General features: G+C 36.1%; 1 protein-coding gene across 1 annotated transcript in view; it reads right to left on the reverse strand.

Annotated features, from left to right (window-relative positions):
* The window catches only part of LOC111160065 (HORMA domain containing 2), an 84,010-nt gene extending 61,395 nt beyond the window's left edge, over nt 1–22,615 (reverse strand). The window contains exons 1-7 of the mRNA XM_022522875.1: nt 22,538–22,615; nt 15,631–15,772; nt 13,257–13,320; nt 12,624–12,660; nt 8,379–8,399; nt 7,568–7,594; nt 1,829–1,896 (exon numbers count right to left, since the gene is read on the reverse strand). Of these exons, the coding sequence (XP_022378583.1) occupies nt 1,829–1,896; nt 7,568–7,594; nt 8,379–8,399; nt 12,624–12,660; nt 13,257–13,320; nt 15,631–15,772; nt 22,538–22,588 (410 nt within the window). The 5' untranslated portion in view covers nt 22,589–22,615. The remainder of the gene's footprint in view (nt 1–1,828; nt 1,897–7,567; nt 7,595–8,378; nt 8,400–12,623; nt 12,661–13,256; nt 13,321–15,630; nt 15,773–22,537) is intronic.
* Nucleotides 22,616–22,942: the final 327 nt, after the last annotated feature.

A 22,942-nucleotide genomic window follows, 5' to 3' on the forward strand; every position in this document is an offset into this window, starting at 1 on the left:
TCTCAGTATACATATTTATAAAATCATATCCATGTAAAATCATACTCAAGACTTCCCTGCACTCTTTTAAAGGCAAGAGGTGATAAGGTGATTTTGTATGACCAATCATTTAAATAAATGTCTACCTGGGGCCCCTGGGTGGCTCAGTGGGTTAGCCCTCTGCCCTCGGCTCAGGTCATGATCTCAGGGTCCTGGGATCGAGCCCCGCATCAGGCTCTCTGCTCAGCGGGGAGCCTGCTCCCCCCTCCTTCTCTTCCTATCTCTCTGCCTACTTGCGATCTCTCTCTCTCTCTCTCTCTGTCAAATAAATAAATAAATCTTAAAAATAAATAAATAAATAAATAAATAAATGTCTACCTTTGGTTTCTAGGAAATTAGTGATATGCATTTTCTTCTCTGAAATAGCTGAAAAATTTGGCCATTTCTGTTTTACTGCTCATCACTTGGCATATGTGCCTTCATAACAAAAGAGATTAATCTGGTTGCCAGTAGCACTTATATTTAAATTTTGGAGAGTAAAAGGCAACTGTTTAATGTGGGAGAATATGCATGAAAAGTGCTGTACAATCTGTATAATGTTATATAAATGCTAGCTTATGATGATTAATATTTTAATTCTCATTCCTAAAACTCACTTCCTCTGCACATCTTAGTGCTGTCTGTAAGTTTTACAAATAAGAAGATAATTAAGGAAGTGAATCTCAGAGAGAAATCCTCAAACTTGCAGTAAATGATAAGACAGAGCTAATAGCAGAAAATTGAGAATTAGGCCACATTTCTCTTCAGAGTTGCTCCTTTCATGGGCACTCATTCCCCTGACTGGGATCCCTCTACCACCCAGGCCTTTTCACCACCATCCACCTGCTCCACTTCTATTCCATCTCATCAGCAAAACTTAGATCTTTCTGAATCTAATAGCTACTGGGATAGGAAAAAATGTTGCTCTTCAATAAAACATTTCCTACACCGGGAATCTTTTTAAGCAAATACCCTTGACTTTCCTCTTTAAACCATTAGTATATCTAAACTTGGCATTATAAACTTGATAGGAAAATGTAGTGCTTTTCAGTCTTTTCCATACAGGGACACACATAAAAAATTACATTTGTATGACATACTGGGAGAAGTAGATGAGAATGTTTGCATCTATAATGTTCAGGGGTTTCATCTACTCCAGATCCAGTCTGGCTATATTGAGGGCAAAAGAGATTAATATCTTGGCATAGCAAGAAACTTCAGGTTAGTATCTAAGTAGAATCTTACAAAGTTCTTCAATCAACACCATGTAGACAGTCTCATTAATATAATTTCTACTGCTACGTCACCCACCAACCACCACTGCCACAGGGTACCATTTACTGGCTTTCTAATACATGCCAGGCATGGGCAAAGATTTGTATGTGCATTGTAATTTAATAGTCACAACAACCATATGATGTAAATATTCTTAATTCCACTGTGCAGATGAAAATACTAATATCTAGGGAGGTTGAGTAATCTGTCCAAAGTTAGACTAATAATGGAGTGTTCCAAGCTAGGTCTCTGCTTTAGGAAATGGAACTCTTAACCACCAAACTTAATTGCCTTTAGACCCCACTAACATCACCTATGAGGAGAGGAGGAAAGGAAGCAAAGGAAGACTCTACTCCCACCAACTTCATCCACAGATTTCAGAAATTTAAACAATTATTACTATTATTAATAACAGAGGGGTTTTGTAGGATTATTGGGGAAGTTACAAAGGAAATATAAAGCCTATCTATGGCTTCAAGAAGCTTATGTTTACCTCAGTCCTATTTCTCATGTTCATTAAACAATTAGATTCTACCTGTCAAAATCCATAGTGGCTCCTTCTTTTGTGTATTTGAATTTGAACTGGTATATCTCAGTCACTTTCTAGAAATATCAAAGGGAATAGAGAAAGAAATTACTTACAAAAAAGAAGTCCAGAACCTCATCTGGTAATAGATGAGGAATATTTTTACTGTATACCTACTATACTACTTACATACCTCTTTGTTTCACAGCATGACATTATTCAGGAGTAATATTTCCAGATATAAAGATAACTTAATTTTTCTCCTCCATGCTAAAAATGAGTTAGATGGCAAATTCTATTGTTATTCTTTCAAAGCTGGAGAAACTAAGACACAGCGTCAAGTACCTGACCTGGCATACGTAATGACAGTGAAACCAGTTTGAGAAACCATTCACTCATGTAACAGATATTTATCAAATGTCTACTTTGTGTTAGGCACTGGAGTCAAAGTAGTGAACATGACAAAAAAGGTCCCTGTTTTTCTGGAATAGACAGCCTGGTGAGAGAGACAGTCAATAAATAAGTAAAAAAATAAAATAATTTCAGATAGTAGTAAGTACTGTGGACAACAGGAAGCACAAGCTATGAGAGAATAGAAGGCAGAGGTACTGATTTGGTTTGGAAGGCCAAGGATGGCCTTCCTGTGATGATGCTTGAGCTGAGCCTCAGTGACAAAAGGGGGTCACGTGCAGATCTGGGGGAGGGCAGTGTATCCTAGGCAGAGGGAACAGCAGTGCAAAGTTCTAAAGCAGGAAAGCAAGCCTCTTTCAGGTCAAAGAGGAAGCCAAATGGCTGGTGATGAGTAAGCAAGTAAGAGAATGTAGGAGATGAGGATGTGGAGCTTTATTGGCCACGACAAGAGGTTTGGATTTTATTCTAAGTAAACCAGAAATATAGTGAAGTGTTTTAAGCATGGGAATAATCTGCATGTTTTTAAGATCATTATAGTGAAGAAGGAAGAAGTGGGAACCATGACAGCGATTAAGAGGCTGTACAGTAATTCAGGGAAGACCAGAATGGCAACAAGAAACTAGAAAAATTCAAAAAGAAACCAGGATCTATGACATCAGGTCTCTTTTTTTTTTTTTGGATCTTGCACTAAAAACTCAGATACCACTGCTATTTGCTCTCCTCACTGTTTAGAAAGCTAGAAATAAAGAGGGACACATGTTCTCATAAGAGACATACTTCATGTAAAATGATTGTCTTGTAGTTGAAGCAAAGTTTGGCCCACATACACTGTATAGCTTTGTCCACAGATCTGGAGAAGGTCCAAAAGACAGGCAAAGAGTGTAAGTTTAAGTCAGAACACAAAAAATGCCCTTCAGTCATCTGTTTCAATATTTGGTCTTCATACTATGAGTATGAGGATGTTAGATTGATCAGAAAGCCTCAGTGCTTCTCTTACTTTACTCTAAGACTTGTTCCCCCCACTCTACTGATTTTAAAACCTTAGAAAACAGGTTAATCACAGGTTATCAAGTCCTGGAGAAATTGGCTCATGCTGCTTAAACTCAAGACAACTGATCTGTAGTGGACTTAATTTAAAAGAAAAAAATATTTTTCTAGCAAGACAGTGTACTTGGGAAATCAAACAAAATTTAGAAGGCTGCTTTGTGAGTATAGTAGGAGAGGTATGTGACACTAGAGGTGCCTACCACAACAGGTTCGCCCCAGATAGGCAAGATACACAGCATCCTCTCTTTGTTCATTCTGAGTGTAATTGCCCTGCCAAGCAAACAATGTCTATTCTTCCTGCCTGCCCATGTTTCACAGCAAACTCTAGCTTTTCGATGCTCTGAGCTATCTTTTTTTTTTAATTATAACAAGAGTAGATCCTTTAGCAGCTGATAATTTTATTAACATGTTATTTGGTCCCTGAAGCAATTCATGGGAGAGTTATGTTTACAATAGTTTTACAGAAGATGCTAATTCCATATAACTTCAATCTGACTCTGATTATGACAGAAGATACATTTATAGCAGGCATTAGTCTCTTCTTAAATATTGCATAAAACATTTTCCTGCTTTTCAGATTAATGTGTCGCTTCATAAAGATGGGCCTTTAAATCATTCAGTGATGGTTTCTGTTAATCATACTGAATATATTCAGATACCAAAGCAATAGTAACATATGTAACCTTTTCTCCTCCCTTCACATTCCAATCCATTGGCAACACCTTTCAGGACTATCTCCAAAGCATATTCTAAGTCCATCCATTACTATCATCCTGTCCTAACCACCACTATCTCTCTTCATCTGATCTCCTTGCTTGCAAACTATTCCTTCAGTAATTCATTCTCTGTTCTATAGCCAAAAAGCGTTTTTGGAAAATACAAGTCAGACCATGTCACTCCTTTGCTTAAAACACCCCAAAAGTTTCCCATTTTTCTTAAAATAAAATCCAAAAACTTACCTTAGCCCACAAGATCTTACACAACTGTCCCTTGTCTACCTCTATGACCTTATCTTCTGCTTCTTTCTCTCCTACCCACTAAGCTCCAGGCTCAGGGCACCCTTTCTGTCCATGACCACACAAGATGCCTTGCTGGCTTAGGGCCTTTGCACAGCTACCCTCTGGAACATGCTGTCTCCAGTTGATGATGATGATATTTGGGCACTGCCCTAAATGCTCTACATTTATTCATTATTACGCAGTCAGTGCTCTGATATAGGTATTATTATCCTCATTATACATGAAGCTAGTAAGTGTTAGAGCTGGAATTTGACTCCAGCACCTACAATGTTAACCACTGTGCTATTCTGCCAGTCACATGCCATTGCCTCCCACAGACCTGCATAGGCTGATTCCTCTGGCCCTTGAGGCTTAGCTCTGAAGGCCTTCCACAGACTATATTCCAATCCTTCCTTCTCCATTCCCTGCCTCAGTATTCTCCAGCACATTACCTTTCTTTTATTTTCTTCATAGCTGTAGGATTATCTGAAACTGTTTTGCTCATTTTGTTTGTTTATTGTTTATTCTCCCCCAAGGATATAAGAATGCAAGCTTCCAGAGAGCAGGGACCTTGTCTACCCCATTAACTCCTGTGTTTTTATACCTTGAACAGTGCTAGGGACATAAAGGGAACCCAATTAATATTTGCTGATTAAATATTCAGTCAGGATAGAGTTCACAATCAATTAGGATTTCATCCTACAAGGATTTTTTTTAACAACATTTCTAAAACCAAATTGTGGCTAGAAACAGGAACCATGTATAATTCAGTTCTTGAAACAATCCATTAAAAATGGATGCTGACCACCTCCAATAGGCACAAAGGAACAGATGGTGAAACAGTAAGATTTTTGTCCTCACAGTATTGATACATAGCCATTCTTTGTAGGCTCCATGTACAGGGTGGAGCCCAACACCGGGATTGAACTCACCACCCCGAGATCAAGATCTAAGTTGAAATCAAGACTCAGATGCTTAACCGACTGAGCACCCAGTGTCCCCCCATACTATCATGCATTGAGTTGTGTGAACCTTTCCTTAACATATTTACATTTTGGTTTATACAACTTATTAATACTCTCCACGCATAGTGTTTATCTATAGGAAAGCTACACTATCCCTCTTCACTACTTTAGTGACTTTTGTCAATTCATCTCTGTCATGAAATGGAGCAACCAGAACAAAACTTCTAGTACAGAAATACCACAACTTCGTGCAATGTCCAAAACTCCATTGGCCCCTGAACTCAGTAAGCACACTTATATAAAACAGAGGTTTGCAATTATTGTACTATGACAGGCTCTTCACAAGATTGCTACAATTTTTAATCCATGTGTAAAATATATTTTTGTTTCATGTATATATTAATATTGCTATTGTTTCTTCAGTTTTGATTAGGGAAGGAAATACTTCTACAGATAGGAGTCAAGAAACATGGCACAATATCAGATAAACACCAAAAGACTGTGCTTACGTGAGAATGTTGTTTTGTGAGTATATAAAAGAATGAGAGGGGAGCCTGGTGGGTCAGTCATTTAAGTGTCTGCCTTCAGCTCAGGTTGTGATCCCAGAGTCCTGGGATCGAGCCCCACGTCTGGTGGCTCCCTGCTTGGCGGAGTCTGCTCTTCCCTCTCCCTCTGCCACTCTCCCCTGCGTGTGCTCTCTTCTCGCTTGCTCTCTCTCTCTCAAAATAAATAAATAAAATCTTTAACAACAAAAAAAGAATGAGATTAGGAAGGTAAGTCATTGTATCAGCAACTTGATGCTAAATATCAACTATAAAATAGTGTAATCCCACGGATACTTTTAAACATTGTGAATGTTGCTATTCCATAGTCATATTGTACTTATTGCTGACTTGTTTGGTGTGTTTTGAGTCTTTTAATACCCTCAAACATGCCACTAAAATTTCTACCAGTCTAAAGTGTACCACGAACACACAGAGGTTAGAGATACTACTACATGGAATGATCTATAAGCATTCAAAATATTTTTTTTCTAGGTTATAAATGATAGCTCAGCACTTCATATTATAAGGTTTTGTTTTCTAACTTCATTACTTTGCCTGCATCAAACCTTATTTAACAGCACCCCCCACACACACACTCTAAGAGTTTTCTGTAGTTAAGCCCAATATGCCCAGCATTTTACTACATCAAAAGCACTGCTTTCAGATTAGGAGTTTTAAATACATAAGAAAACAAAATAGTTCATTGTATTAAGAAAATGACCACTTTATTTATAATTTATCAGAAAGTTTTAGTTTGGGAAACTTCCCCTCAAACCTAAAGGTAAAAAAAAAAAAAAAAAAAAGCATTTTGAAACTAAACAAGAGACAAAGATAAAAAGGGGTAGTGCAGGCATTGAGGAATTTTTACCCACCTGTCTGTACCAGTTTTCCTCCAACTTGTTCAAACAGTTATTTATAATCTTCCCAAGAAAGGATATGAAAGGCTAAAAATGCTTAATTTAGTCTTGAATGCTACCAATTAGGCTAAATCCATAGGCTTAAGAAGGAAAATTGAAAGCAAGGAAGAAGGAAAGAGAAGAAGGAAAGAAAACTAGGAGGAAAGTACAGAGAATAGAATGAAAAGAAAGAACCGAGGGCTTTTCTCTCTATCTCTATGCCACTGCCACAGAGTAGTACAAGTAACTATTACATGTCCAGGACTATGATATTCACTCTGGGAATAGAAAACAAGACAAGACACTTGTCCTCAAGAATTCAGAATCTGGTTGAAGAGATAAAGTAATCTACATGAATCAACTGAGAGTATTAAATTGTGGGGTCCCATCAGAAAAGGAATTTAGAGGAGGAAATTAGTGTGAATAGCATAGGCCAAGAGGATTTCATGGAAGATTTGAACATAAATTGGCCTTGAAGATGAGTAGGATTCAATAGGGAAGAAATTACGAAAAAGAAGAAGATCTGAAATCTATGAAAAGGTCAAAAAGGGGAAAAGTTTAGAATTATGCTGTTTTTTTCCAAAAGGCCACAAACAGAAAGGATTTGGAATCAGTTAAAATAAATAATAAAACATAGTTTTATACATGGAGAGACTTTAAATTTTAACATGTTAGGGAATAGGCTCTTCTATGCTTTTTTTTTTTTTAACACTCCTAAGTAGTTTTTAAAATCTCATAATAAAGAATTGGTGACGTTTATAACAAAACACCCCGAAAGAGCTCATGACAAGTTACTTTGCTCATATAGTAATCTAGTAACATAATCAACAGCCTCAACTCAAGTAAATATATTTAAATATAATTCCATCTCAATGTGTGTTCTTACCTCAGGTTCCTTGGGATTTGTGTAAAGCTGTTTAAGGAGAAATAAATAACATTTAATTTCTGAAATTTACTAGATTACTCCTCACAGATTATATTTTCTATGTGAAAAGTTCAATTTGTGCTCTATTAATTGAGGAATGAGATATACATATCTCAAGATAATTTGTTATGGCTTAAAAATATTTAAATAAATCAAATATCTAAGACTCTCCATGTTATCGTCTCATTTTCTTTCTATTCTTAACTATACATAGCATGTTATATTCAGAAGCACACAAAATTTCAAGAAAGCTACAAAACCACAAAAACAAAAAACTCCCAAGTGTGTAAAGTAATTCAAAAAATGAAATCCTGATAACCAATATGTGAAGCAGGTAGTATATACTATATACTTTCCCATGTACTGTAATAGACCTAAGAAATATATAATTTGTGATCTTTCATTGAAACTTCTGGTAGATTCTAGGGCCGCCTGGGTGGCTCAGTCATTAAGCATCTGCCTTCAGCTCAAGTTATGGTCCCAGGGTCGGGGGATGGAGCCCTGCATTGGGCTCCCTGCTTGGTGGGGAGCCTGCTTCTCCCTCTCCCACTCCCACTGCTTGTGTTCCCTCTCTTGCTGTGTCTCTCTGTCTTTGTCAAATAAATAAATAAAATCTTTTTTAAAAACTTCTGGTAGATTCTATTTTTTTTATTCTAAAATGTCATAGGACAGATAAATTCAGGGAGAAGTGGGGATAGTACTGTTTTATTGTTTTACTTGCCAAAAAACAATATAGTAGAGACACGGATTTGGTCTTTAAGTGTGTACTTACTGTAAGTACTGCCATGTGTAGCTTCAAGAGAAAAGAAAACTACTGTCATTATATACTTGTACTGATATTATTATTATTTTCAATAAAGGCTAATTAAAATATGATTTCAGAGAGGTTCCTAAGATTTGGGTAGAAGACCTAAAAAAGGGATATTAATTCACTCATTCATTCAAGTAAGTATAAATTTCCATACATAGGGTTCTGTTGGAGAGGAGGGATGCAAAAAAAAAAAAAAAAAAAAAGATAACTATCTATACTCTCTAAAAGTTATATTTTAGTTTGGGAGGTATATACAAAATATATATACAAAAGATATACAAAATAACTCATTTTTACTAAATATTAAATATGCCACAGTATCTCAAAAAATATTTTTTGAAACTAATCTATTAAAGTAAAAATTTTTAAAGTCTGATAGGTCTATAAAACCCTTGCCCTACCTACATACATATTACTATAAACAGATTCCCTCTGCTTGAAAGAGTAAGACAATATATAGAGATATAATCTAGCCTCTGATAAAAATTTAAAAACTGGAATACAAATTAGAAAATTTCTGGACCAGGGGTGCCTTAATGGCTCAGTTGTTAGAGTATATGACTCTTAATCTCAGGGTCGTGAGTTCAATCCCCCATGTTGGTTATGGAGCCTAGTTTAAAAAAAAAAAAATTTTTTTTTTTTTAAGAAAATTTCCCAACCATAATTTCATATCAAATTATTCACCTATTTAAAAAAAAATTATTCAAAAAAAAATTATTCACCTATTGCACCCAAAGGACTAAAACTTTAGTGACACAGTGTGGCTATTTTGGTTACTGCATACAATATAATTTTGAGACTACATACTGAAACTCTATATTAATAATTTGATTAATAGTTCATTCATTCACTCATTCAAAAATAGACATGGCCCCTGATCTCAGGGAACATGCAGACCAATAGGAAAGAAAACATTAAACAAAAAAGCAAACAGATAGGGACATAATTATAACTGTATTAATTGCTATGACAAAGCAGCAGAGGGTGCTTGAGAACATTAAACAAAAGGACAATCTAGGCTGAGGTGGGGGCAGTATATGCCGGGGAAGACCCCTCTAAGAAAGTAAATATTTAGGCTGAGACCTGAAGGATAAATTGGATTTAGCCAGGTAAATGTATGGGTAGGGAAGAGAATTTTGCAGGCAAAAGCAACAATACATACAAAGCGAAAAGGCACTTGGCATGTTCTAGAATCCTTGTGTGGCTTGAATATGGTTAGCAATGGTGAGAGTGATGACTTTTGGAAAGGCAGGTGAAGACTAGATCATACAGGTTCTCTGTGATGGACTCTCAACTTTATTTTAAAAGCTGTGCAAGATTTTCAGGCAAGAGACTGGAATAATTAGACTCAGATTTCTAAAAGAATGTAGTATGGATAGTGAGTTAGAATGGCAGGGGATTGAAAATGGGAATAGGGAGACAGATTAGGAGGTTAGGTACAATATAGTCTCTTCTTTATAATAATTATCTAAAAATATATACATACTTACTTTAAAGAATTTGAACATAGTATCAACTACAAAGAAAACAGGGTAAAATCACCCAAAATTTCACAACCAGAAATAATCATCTTCAACAGAAGACTATCTTTCAAGATCTTGATACTCAAACTTGACTCAACTCAAACTATTTTTAACACATTAATTATTTCCTAGTAGGAAATTTAAGATACTAACAACTGAAAAACAAATGTAAATACCATTAACAGCCTAAGTCATCCATCTAATTTATTGTCTTTTAATCTCCCCAAACAGTAAATTTAATTGATTCAGTCATACAGGTAGTCATTTAAGTAAAATTAATCCATCAAACTAGCTAGCTAATCTTTTCTCATCACACTATTCTTTTAGTACAGGTAACATTGTAGTTATTTAAGAAGTGATGCTCTTCTCCTTGAGTGGAGGAATCCCATCTTTCTCTCATTCTTATCTCATCTACTATTTAGGTAAACGTATGGCACAAATTAAATAGATAAGAAAGGAAGGGAGAAAGGGAGGGAATTAAGGAAGGACAGAAGGAGGGAAAGAACAAGAGAAGATAGAAAGAGAGGAAGGAAGGAAGGTGAGATAGAAGGAAGGGAGAAGAAGGAGGAGGGAGGGAGGGAGAAAAAAGAGTTAACACTTACATAGCACTTATTAGGCACCAGGTATTGTTCTAAATATTTTAGATCAGTGGTTCTCAAAGTATGGTCCCTAGACCAACAGTCTCAACATCACCTGAAATTTATCTGAAATGCAAATTCTCACATCAAAAATTCTGGGGTGGAGCCTGACAATGTTTTAACAAGTTCTCCAGGTGATTCCAGTGCAAGCATACATTTGAAAACCAGTGCTTTAGGTTAGTTCATTATCTCAAACAACCCTAAGAAGTTCTGTTATTATCCCCATTTTGTATGTAAAGAAACTAAGGTACTTGCCCAAGATCACAGAGGTGTTAAGTGCAGAACTGGTATTCCCTTTAGACTGATTCCAAAACTTGTGCTCTTAACCATATTGCACTACCTCTCAATGATGGATGTTCAAGAAATGTTGCTAAATGAATGGATGAAAGAGAATGAATGAGTAGTGTTCAGCATGCTGGTGATGACTGTCTCCATTTAAACCTATCCAAGTACTAAGGGCCTTCAAAGTTCAAAAGCCATTTTCTCCCAAAGATTTCCCTCATGCTCCTCACTAGATACAACCTCTCCTTTTCGATATTTCTATGCACACATGCAGTATCTTTCCTTTAGTATGCATTAATTTCTAATGAGGATTATGGATACTTACACTCATGATAGAGTTATTGTCAAAATTCCTATTTCTACACAAAAATATCAAGCTGATGCAAAAAAAGTAAATATTTATAGCCCAATATGGCACAGGTACAGGCCAATCAGAAAGACTGCCTACTTAGCCTTGGCACTGGGTTCCTGGAAGCTCCCCCTGGGCCAGATGTTAACCGTTTAGTTACTAGATTATGGATAGGTCTGGAGAGATCCCAAAAGAGACAATGGTGAAGTGAGGGGGAGAAAATGAGGGTCACTCAGGGTCTCAGTAAAACAGCTATTTACCACCTGATACAGAGTATTTCAATATTTTAACAACAGGCACAGCTGAGCCAGTGTATAATAGCTGATCATCACCCAAGCATATGAAGTATCATTTCTCTTCTGCCATGGTCTAGAAGATCTTTGTGTGCACAATCCCATATCTGTTTTAATTTTATATCCCTTAGTCCCCCGGGTCAGTGTTGAATAAATCATAAAAAATAACTGTTCATTGAAAAAGGAAATGAATGAGTTCAACTAAATAATCCAATATAAGCTTATTCATCTCAAAATTATTTAAGGGAATGAGAATTGAGAAGGAGTTAAAAGAAGATATAGATGGGGAAAGGAGGGGAAGCAGTGGTAGAAGGTTCATTTATATACATCTTGTCTCTTCAACAAGAACTAGAGCCTCTAATTTTTATACCCTTCATAGCAGTCTTGGGCAGCAAGAAAGATCTGATACACTTAAAATTCAACCTGCATTTTTAAAAATTCAAGGTACAGGGGTGCCTGGGTGGCTCAGTGGGTTAAGCCTCTGCCTTTGGCTCAGGTCATGATCTTGGGGTCTTAGGATCAAGGCCCATGTCGGGCTCTCTGCTCAGCGGGGAGCCTCCTTCCCCCCCACCCACTCTGCTTGCCTCTCTGCCTACTTGTGATCTCTTGTCTGTCAAATAAATAAATAAAAGCTTTTAAAAAAAATTTTAAAGAAATAAAAATTCAAGGTACAATACTAGCTATTTGAGGGAACAGGTTATATAAAGGCACAAAACACAGTTAGCAAAATAACTATCATAGAATAAAAACTAATTATTCAAGTCTGTTTTTTCCTTTCATATCTGTGAATTGAATCACAACTATTTTGAACATGTTAAATGTGCTAAATGCGAGATTCTTGTCTCCCCTGTCCCACATCCTTTGGATCTCTTCCAGTGACTTCAGAGGAAATTCTGTGGTCAAAAGATATGAGTATGTAAAAGGGAAAAATGAAGGTTTCCTTTCTAATTGATGAAAACAAGACATCAACAGGACAACAAAGACATAAAAAGAAACTTTCATAAATGCAAATGTAGGCACTAGTGCACTGTTAATACACAACAACAAAATAAAAACTAAATTTTTTTTAAGGTATAAAAGATAAGTCTTTAATACTGGTGTAAACTTAGAAACATTCTTACGTATCTCTTTTCCAAAGCATCAAAACAACCTTGGATCCTGTCAAGAAATAAATGTTTGATATCAATTTGGACAAGATGCAAAAGCCAAAAAAATTCCAAGAATAGAACTGATTTATAATTTTTGCTTTTAAGTACATTAAATTGGTAATCATTTTACCTTTCCCACTTGAACTTTTTTTAAAACTCCCAATGCCATTTAATATATTGTAGATCTTTATAAGTAACAGGCAAGCAATTTAAGGTAGAGAACCACATCTTATTTTTCTTTTTGCCTCCCATAATGTTTAAGATACTGCCATGCATATGATGAGTAATCAAATTTTGATTGATATTTTTCTCTTTAAAAAATTTTTGTTATTGAAGTTGACATACAGTATAATATTTGCTTCAGGAATACAATATTTTTCTTTCTTTATACAAGTCCATTTTTTTTCAAAAACAAAACTAAATCAGTATCTTAAAATTATATTGAATAGTTGTTGTAAGTTTCTAGGAAACTGTGAAAAAAAAGAAGGAAAAAAAGAAAGGAAGGAAGGGTTTTAAGGAAAAATCTTACCAAATAAAATCTTAGGGGTAATTTCAACCATGATAAAAATAATGTTGTTCAACTTTTGTGGACTATCAATTACTTACCATTTGATAATGTGCAGTGACCCAGGACATTTTTTATCTTCTCGAAGGATTTTTAAACTGAGGTCTACAAAAACAGAAAGAAATACAGTCTATTTTCCTCTACTAAAAGATAACTGTACTAAAATCGTCCATGCTAAAAAAGGGTATTTCCTTTAACTATTTTATTTATATAACTTAGTTTTATAGCTTATAAAAACATTTTGAATCTCTAAATATCTACTTTCAAAATAAGTCCTATGTTGAAAACTAGCTTCATTCCAATTCTGATTATAGTCTAGTAGTCGCCCCTTCTACAATGCAGCATAATTTGTGTCACTTCTTCGCTTCTGTTGAATTCCAAGTAATCATAAGGGACTACTGAGACCATCTCCAATTTAAAACATGTACCTCAATCTCAAGTCAGTTCTCTCATATTTGTCTCCCCTAAATGAAAATAAAGATGAAAATTTTCCCATGGGATTATTCTCCAACATTAATTTCCATCTGAAATTCAACTACTTTACTATAGGTAGAGAAGATTAGGAAAATCATATTAAAAGTTTTGGCTTAAATCAGTCCAAAATCAATCCCTGATTCATTTATGACTTTGCATGTCACTTCACCTTTCATACTGTTTTCCTAAAATTGATGCTCCTTCTATCTCTATTGAGGTACATGAAAATTACTCCATGTTGGTATAATATTTAGAGATTGCCAGAAGAGAGTAATATAGGAGTACTGAGCATTTTTATGATGTATGTTACTTTAAGAACTGAGAGGGAGACATACAACTTCTACTAAAACTACCACAAAAAAATAAAACTCTAAATAATAATATTATTTCAACTCTGTTGAAAGGAAGGAAGGAATGCAGGAAGGAAGGAGGGAAGGAAGAAGGAAAGAGCAAGGGAGCCTAAAATGGAGTCACTTGCCTCCAACGAGGAGGAGCAAACCAAAACATAATTGCAGGAATGTAACCTTTAACCAGTCAGTCTGGAATTTCCTGATGAATACCTGTGAAGTAATCTGCATGGTAGACCCCTACCCTTCCCTCTCCAAGAAAGGTGACCTTGCCTGAAATAAACCTTTCTTTTCTCTCACTAGTGACTTCCTTGTCCTGCCCTATTTCTGCCTGTAATAGTCTAACAATTTGTACTGCTCCTTAGAGCTCCTTTCTATTTGCTAGATTGGATACTACACTTTTTGTGAATCACTGAATAGAACCAATTAGATCCTCAAATGTACTCGGTTGAATTTTGTTTTTTAACATCCATCCCCCATGCCTAGGGTAGTGATTGGCACACAATAAGCCCTTAATTAATTACCCCAAACATGTCTTTTTCCAGTTTTTCCCAATTCTGTTCCAAACAAGGAGAAATGCAACCATATTCACTATTACAGATTTATATTCTATAGACCAAAAGAAGACATGACACAAATGAAATTGTCATGATTGCAAATGTCATGCTCTTGGGCACATGCACACATGCACTTCATTGATGCTAGCTAGTAGAGAGGACGAAATGTTAAGAAAATACAATTGGAATGAGGCCAAGGTATATCATTAAATACAATACAGATGTGAGGAATTTAAAGTAAAGTTAGATCTTGAAAAGTGAGATCTTACAAGGAAACTTATAGCCCTCTACATTTATTATCCCAAATGACAGTTCCATTTTAGTGACAAAACAGCAAAATTTTCCAAATTGTTATCACAATCCAGCTTTTTAAGCTAATAATACGATTCTAAAAAATTGAAGAGTCCTAGGTACATTTTTATCTTTCAATCCAAGACAAGGAAAGGAGCCAGAAACTGCTTGTAATATAAGGAAATGAGATCATCAGTTTAAGATGTAGAAATAAAAGGGAGTAAAGTAGAAGACCTGGCAATTGAGAAAAGAAAAGTGCTTGATTAGAATAGCAATTTTCTATCAATGCTAATCAACAAATGGGTTTGGCATGAATATGCTGTTCTTCCAGCATATTTATATGTGTTAACAGAAAGAAGAGTTTTTCACCTGGCTCCATCAAACTGCCTCAATGCCAAAGTAAACCTCAAAGAACAAACTCAATTGAGGCACAAAACAGCACAGAGCTATAGCACCCAAATAGATTTTGATCCAGCTGTTGCTTTCATAGGTATGGTTTAAAATTACTGGGCTTGTCTATACAGATTTTTCTTCTCAGTCTGTCATTTGGTATCTAGCCAGGAACTAATGATTCCTGTAAGTAAAACCACTAAACATACTGAAATTAAAATGGAAAATGAATTAGCAAATTGATCTTGATGAACAATCCCATGAACTGGAATTAGCACACTGTGAGAACTGAAAGGTTTACTCCTGCCAAGTAGAGGAAAAGGCTACAACAGGCAAGGTAACTCATTAAACTTTACCATCCAAATGGCGTTCTCCGTAAGAGCTCTCCGGAAACAGGCCTCTTAGATATGTTATACATGAGATAGAAGTAGCAAAAAGTTTCTTCACCATTATCAATGACTCATGCTCATTAGTGATTTGGGATGGAAAAACCGTTTCCTGGAGGGAAAAAGATGAAAAAGATTAGTTATTCTTTAATATATTCAGCCATCATGCCATTACCACAGATAATGATGGGAAGATTTTGCAAGACTTCAAATCTGATACCTTTATAGGTAATCAAAAGGAAACAGGGCTTTGAAAATGGCATTCAATTTGATCTCCACAGACAAGGCAGAGCAGAAAGGCAGGGAGAGTTACCCAAATAATTCAAGACTAGTATAATTTATTTCACAATGATCCACGGGTTTGAAGCAAACTTGGAGTTTTACTAAGATTACATAATCTCCTTCCCTTTCACACATTCCTCAGAATGCAATGCAATCTGCCTTTTGTAACCTGCATTTTATACTATTCTCTCCAAAGTCATCAAGTATATCCTATCATTGACCTCTCCTGTCCTTTGTACTAACTTCTCTGCAATGTTTGACACTTTTGCCCACACTTTCCCTCTTCTCTTTCAGCTGCCATAACACTGTTTTCTTTTGATTTTTCACCCATCCCTCCACATCTATCTCAATCTCTTTTATTTTTTCCAGTTCTTCTGACATTTAAACATTTAAATTCTGTCTTTGGTCCTTTTCTCTTTGCATAGTTCTCACTTCTTGGGTAATCTCATCTAGTCTCACTGCTTCAGCTATAGCCTATACAGGCTGTTCTGAGCCCCACTTCTGTGTTTCTGTTCTGTGAACCCCTACACCTAGACCATTTTGTAGACCCTCAAACTCAGTTAATCTCTATCATCTTGATCCCAAATTTCATTGTCAGAGTAAAGAATCAGCCTCCATGCCAATCATTCAGGCTAGAAGAAGAGTTGTCTTTGGTTTCCCTTTTTATTTCATACCCCATTTCTAATCACTAACCCCTATAATTCTCTGTAAAGAAGTTCTCAAATGTATTTTCTCCTTTCCCTTCTCACTCTCACTGTCTTGACTCAGGGCATACTTACTTTCCCCCTTTATTACTGCGGTAGACCCTGATCTTCCTGCCAACAGTTCCTTTCATTCACTTTGTCCTTCATAGTGCCATCATTATTAACTTTAAATAATACAAAATTATTGGGGCGCCTGGTTGGCTCAGTGGGTTAGGCCTCTGCCTTCAACTCGGGTCACGGTCCCAGGGTCCTGGGATCAAGCCCCGCATGGGGCTCTCTTCTCAGCAGGGAGCCTGCTTCCTCCTCTCTCTCTCCCTGCTTCTCTGCCTACTTGTGATCTCTGTCTGTCAAATAAATAAATAAAATCTTAAAAAAAAAAAAGAATACAAAATTATTATGACATGACTAGTATTCATGTAGGATAGAGTTCAAGTACCTTAGTGTGGCACTAAGAACTATCAAAGACTTATCCTTGCCTAACTCTCCTGCCTCATCTGCCACCCCAGCCCTCTGCCCCTATTCCCTATCACCTCCTGTGTACCTTACCCTAGTTGTATGTAACTACTATTCATTTACTATTCTACCACCATGTATCTCCATACTTTTGTGCTTTGCTTAAGCTAGAGTTCAACAGAATATTAAGGTTCTATAAAATGTCAGCCTCTCACAAAATGTATCAATATTAATAGTAGTTTCTTCTAAATTTTATATGTGTGTGTATGATATATTGAAAAATATATACAGTTATTCTTTTTTTTTAAGATTTTATTTATTTATTTGACAGACAGAGAGATCACAAGTAGGCAGAGAGGCAGGCAGAAAGAGAGGGGGAAGTAGGCTCCTGGCTGAGCAGAGAGCCCGATGTAGGGCTTGATCCCAGGACCCTGGGATCATGACCCGAGCCAAAGGCAGAGGCTTAACCCACTGAGCCACCCACCCATATACAGTTATTCTTTTTTTTTTTTTTTAAGATTTTATTTATTTATTTGAGAGAGAGAGTATGAGAAGGGGGAGGGTCAGAGGGAGAAGCAGACTCCCTGCCAAGCAGGGAGCCCGATGTGGGACTCGATCCCAGGACTCCAGGATCATGACCTGAGCCGAAGGCAGTCGCTTAACCAACTGAGCCACCCAGGCGCCCCTATACAGTTATTCTTAAATGACTGGATAGTCTGCCCTAAGAAATGGTGTGCTATATTAGGAATGTCGTAAGACAGTGACAGATGCGTGAATTTTACTTCAGTGTATAAGAATTATCTAGGGGCACTGGGGTGGCAGGGACAGGTGAGTGCCAACTCTTGGTTTTGGCTCAAGTTGTGGTCTCGGGGTTGTGGAATCAAGCCCCACATCGGGCTCCCCAAGAATCCCCTTGGGATTCTCTCTCCTTCTCCCTCTGCCCCTCATCACCCTGCTCTCTCTCTAAAATGAATTTAAAAATCTTTAAAAAAAATTGTCTACCAAATAAAATAAAGTATTTGTTGATAGTTTGTTTTGTATCTCGAGTTATCATTTCAACTTGTTTGTCATATCTAGTATTGACTACATACATGTATAAAAATTAAAAATTTGATCATTTTTGTCACAATTAATTAGTCTGAGACTGCTTTTCGCTCTCTTATTTAATCCAAGCACAAAATATGTCTCATGAACTCCAGCTGGTATTGTGTCAATACATTTTCATTTTAAAGTATTTTCCAAATATCGATGAATTAGATTATATTAAACTTAAGAACTTTTGTTCAAAAAGGCAACTTGTATGGGAGAAGATATTCTCAATACATACATCTGCAAAGGACTCATATCTAGGATATATGAAGAACTCCTAAAATTCACTAAGAAAAAGACAACCAAAAAGAAAAATAGGGACAAAAGACTTGAATAGACACTTCACAAAACAGGATAACCAAATGGCCAATAAATAGTGCTCAAATGGAACACCAGTGTAGCTCAGCTGATTAAGCATCTGACTCCTGATTTCAGCTCAGGTCCTGAGCTCAGGGTTGTGAGATTGAGCCCCATGTTGGGCTCTGTGCTGGGTATAGAGCCTGCTTGGGATTCTCTCTCTCCCTCTCTCAATCCCTCCCCTGACCTAAAAAAACATAGTGCTCAAATGTCACCGGGACGTGCACATTAAAACCACAATGAAATAATACTATGCACTTAACACAGAGGCTAAAATTTTTAAAAATCAGAAAATACCAAATGTTGATAAAGATGTGAATCAGTCAAACTTTTAAACACTGGTTATAGGAGCATAATAAGTGAACACAACCTCTTTGGAAAATTTGCTCAGTGGTATCCATTAAAGCTAAATACACACGTATTCCATGACCCTTATTTCACTCGTAGGTATACACCTGACAGATACGCATACATCTCCTCACCAAAAGAACATTCATAACACTATTATTCATAATGGACCCAAAATGGAAATTACTAATGCCCATCAACAAAAGAATGGATAAACAAATTGTAACACATTCCCACAACGGAATACTATAGAGAAATGAGAATGAATGATCTATAACTATACTTAACAATACTGATGATTTTCATACATAAAAGAGACCAGATACAAGTGACTACTATTGACTTCATTTATTTAAGATATGAAAGTAGATGAAACTACTATTTCTATACTGTCAGAAGTCAGGATGGTTAAGTCTCTGATTATCTTAATCAAATTCAGAGCTCTTTTTACTATATTAAAAGGTTTCAGCTGTTGAAGTTTTAATAATTCTGTTACTTAGAGGCAGGTACTACCCAAAAATATGCCTTTGATGAAGAGGAGCTCCCAAAAGTTTTTCTTTCTTTTTTTTAAATGTATTTAAGTAGTCTCCATACCCAGTGTTGGGCTTGAACTCTTACCCCAAGACCAAGAGTCACATGTTCTTCTAGCTGAGACAGTCATGTACCCCAAAAAACCTTTTTTTTTTTTAAATATTGTATTTATTTATTTGACAGAGAGACACAGCGAGAGAGGGAACACAAGCAGGGGGAGTGAGAGAGGGAGAAGCAGGCTTCCCACCAAGCCGGGAGCCCGATGCTGGGCTAGATCCCAGAATCCCGGGATCATGACCCGAGCCGAAGGCAGACGCTCAACGACTGAGCCACCCAGGTGCCCCCCCCCTTTTTTTTAAGATTCATTTATTTGGGGGGGGGTACATAGAGAGAATTTCAAGCAGACCCAACACAGGGCTCAATCTCACAATCCTGAGATCATGACTTGAGATGAAACTGAGTCAGATGCTTAACCAACTAAATCCCCCAGGCACCCCCCAAAAAAGCCTTCTATACTCCAAAGACATTCTAGTCTTTGCTAGATTTTGCTCTATAAGCTTTGTTCTTCTTTGGTACACCATATAGTGGCAATGAATGATCAAACTATATTATATTCAGGTATTAAAAATATATAATAAAATTATTACTCTTGCAGTATGGAAGGAACTTTGGAGACAAATCAGTATGGATCTTAAAAGCCAGGTTAAGGAATTTATGTTTTATTCTGCAATCAGTAGAAAGTCAGTGGATTTGATCAGGAGAGTGAGTAAAACAATTATTTTAGTAATTAATATTAAGCTATATAGAAGTAGGAAAAATTGAAGCTGAAGGACATTAGGTGTGTATGTGGTGTGCATATGTGTATGTGTGTGCATTTAAATTTTTTACAGAAAATTGTTTTTGTATTCACAGATCCTGAGAAATTACGGTTCCTTTGAGTAATTGAGTAATAGCTGGCATGGCATGCATATATAGTAACTTACTGAAAACTTGCCAAAACTTAGAGGCAATACTTGAGTAATAACCATTTGTAGAATTAAATAACCTGAAAGTATAAAGACACTTATTTTTAATATAGGATCTAAAAAGCCATTTGTAGTAATGAAGATCAATAGTTGAAAAAGCCCTCTAGAGTTCTATTATTTCTCTATACTCCAGAGATTTTTTTTTTCTTAGCTCAATGATCTAATGCTTTAAGGGTCATCATCAATGTTTTTATAAATGTCTAATACATGAGGGGCACCTGGGTGGCTCAGTGGGTTAAAGCCTCTGCCTTCGGCTCAGGTCATGATCCCGGGGTCCTGGGATCGAGCCCCGCATCGGGCTCTCTGCTCAGCGAGAAGCCTGCTTCCCACCACCCCCTCTGCCTGCCTCTCTGCCTACTTGTAATCTCCGTCTGTCAAATAAATAAAATCTTTTAAAAAAATGTCTAATACATGAAAATACTATGACTTGATAATAAAAAACACTATTATAAATTATTTTAACAAGTTAGTGAGCTAATGACATAAGTGATGTTTGACTGCTTAGCTGTCCAGTTACACCACCTAAGACAAGTTAACTTTACTTCTCTGCACTTCAGTTTCCTCCTTAATGTGAGGTTTAATTGAAATAATAATATAAAGCCCGTGGCACAGTGCCCAGTACAGGGTAAGTGCTGAATAAATGTTAGCTTCTATAATTGCTATTCTTGTTTTAAATATTAAATAGCAAAATCATACAGTCACTTAAAATTTCCTGGGAAAAGTAGTTCATACAACCCAAACTACAAAGATCTGTTTACATCAAAAACTCAATTTGTTAATTTACAGTGAAAAAAATAACTGTCAAACTGATTGCAATTCATATATCCAGCTCAGCATTTCCCCTAGGAAGGAAGCCACTTAGGAAACCAAACGAGCTCAGGAATCCAGTGAGTATACTGAATTTGAGCCAGAAAGATGACTGCTTTCTCTCTGCCCTAATTCTCCTTCAACCTTAATCTTGTCCCTTTTTTGGTACAGCTTAATATTCCTAAAACAATTGTTTTATTCACTTTACTGATCAAACCCACTGACTGTCTACTGATTGAAGAATAAAGCATAAATTCCTTAGCTTGGCTTTTAAGATCCATATTAATTTGTACCCAAAGTTCCCATTCAACTTTATTTCCTACTTCTGTCCAACACGATGTCTCTCAACTCCAATAAGGATGGATTCTTCATTATTTACTAAAATATGCCATGTTCATTTTTCATTTTGAGCCAAGGCGCATTGGTAGGTTTTCCTCATAGAATTCTCTTCTCTCTCCTCTACTCAAATCCTTTACATTATTCAAAGTCCACCTTCAGTCACATTTCCTTGAGTAATTCATAAACCATTTTAGTTTATACAAAATCTCTAAATTCCTATTATTTGTATTGCTTTACTCTTTTTCACATATATGTAAATACATATACTGCTTTGTAAATTGGCTTAACTCCTCTAAATCATAATTCCCCTGTCAGATTCTAAACTTCTAGAAGATAAAGATTTTTTTTATTCTCTCAGAGAATAACACCATCTTATATATAGAGAAACACACACACACACACACACACATATATATGTAAATACATATATTATATAATATTGAGCTCTCAATTAATAAATGCATGATTCATTAATGAATGTCTGGGGGTAAGTTAAATCTGCCCTTGTGAACCCAGAAAGGTTCCTTGGCTTTGGCATATTACCCCAAGGTCCCAGCCTCCAAGTTCCTCTCTGTATTCTCTCCTCAGTTCTTATAATTATATCATAGTACCTATCAGAAATTTCCTAACTGCTTCAGACTAAATGTCTAACAAAAAAAAAATTCTCTTTAAACATCTTTTTTGTTTCTGACTTCTTTCACTCTAGAAAATCTAAATATATAAACATGAAATAAGCACCCAGTTACTTTGTAGAAATGTATCCTAATTTCTTGAACATTCTCAGCCCATTACACAGTTAAAATGTAGACATACTCTGACAAAATATTATGTGCCAATTAACTGATAAAACTGCTGTTTTAAAAAAACACCAAAGATTAAAGTCATGATTCTGAACTAACTTACGAAATAGCCATTGATTTTCTTTTAATTCTTAGTAATTACCTTAGATGCTTTGTGAATTTTGATAGAGTGAGAGAGCTGAGCAGTGGCCATTGTAATAATGTATCAGGATTCTTTTGACAGGTCAAACCTGTGGGGGGTGAAAAGAAAAATTAGAGACTTTGCCTAACATAATGCTTTTTGTGAATTTTCCAAAGAAGACCTACATATAATTAGCATTTTACTGTATTCTTTGGAAAATTCGTTTAATGAACATTTTTATCTCTACTACCCATTTTCTATGAATTTAGCATAAGGGCTCTGGATTAGTTTTTTCAACCACCCAGTGATAATTTAGGTTGATTTGCCTGTTCCCACATACATTTGGAGAAGAAAAAATAAATTGTAAATCACCTACAGATTTAACAATGTACTTTACTCATCATTGTTATTCTCTTAGAGTCCAAC

Source organism: Enhydra lutris, unplaced genomic scaffold (assembly GCF_002288905.1).
Source record: "Enhydra lutris kenyoni isolate GAN:26980312 unplaced genomic scaffold, ASM228890v2 scaffoldscaffold73, whole genome shotgun sequence".
NCBI classification, from domain to species: domain Eukaryota; kingdom Metazoa; phylum Chordata; class Mammalia; order Carnivora; family Mustelidae; genus Enhydra; species Enhydra lutris.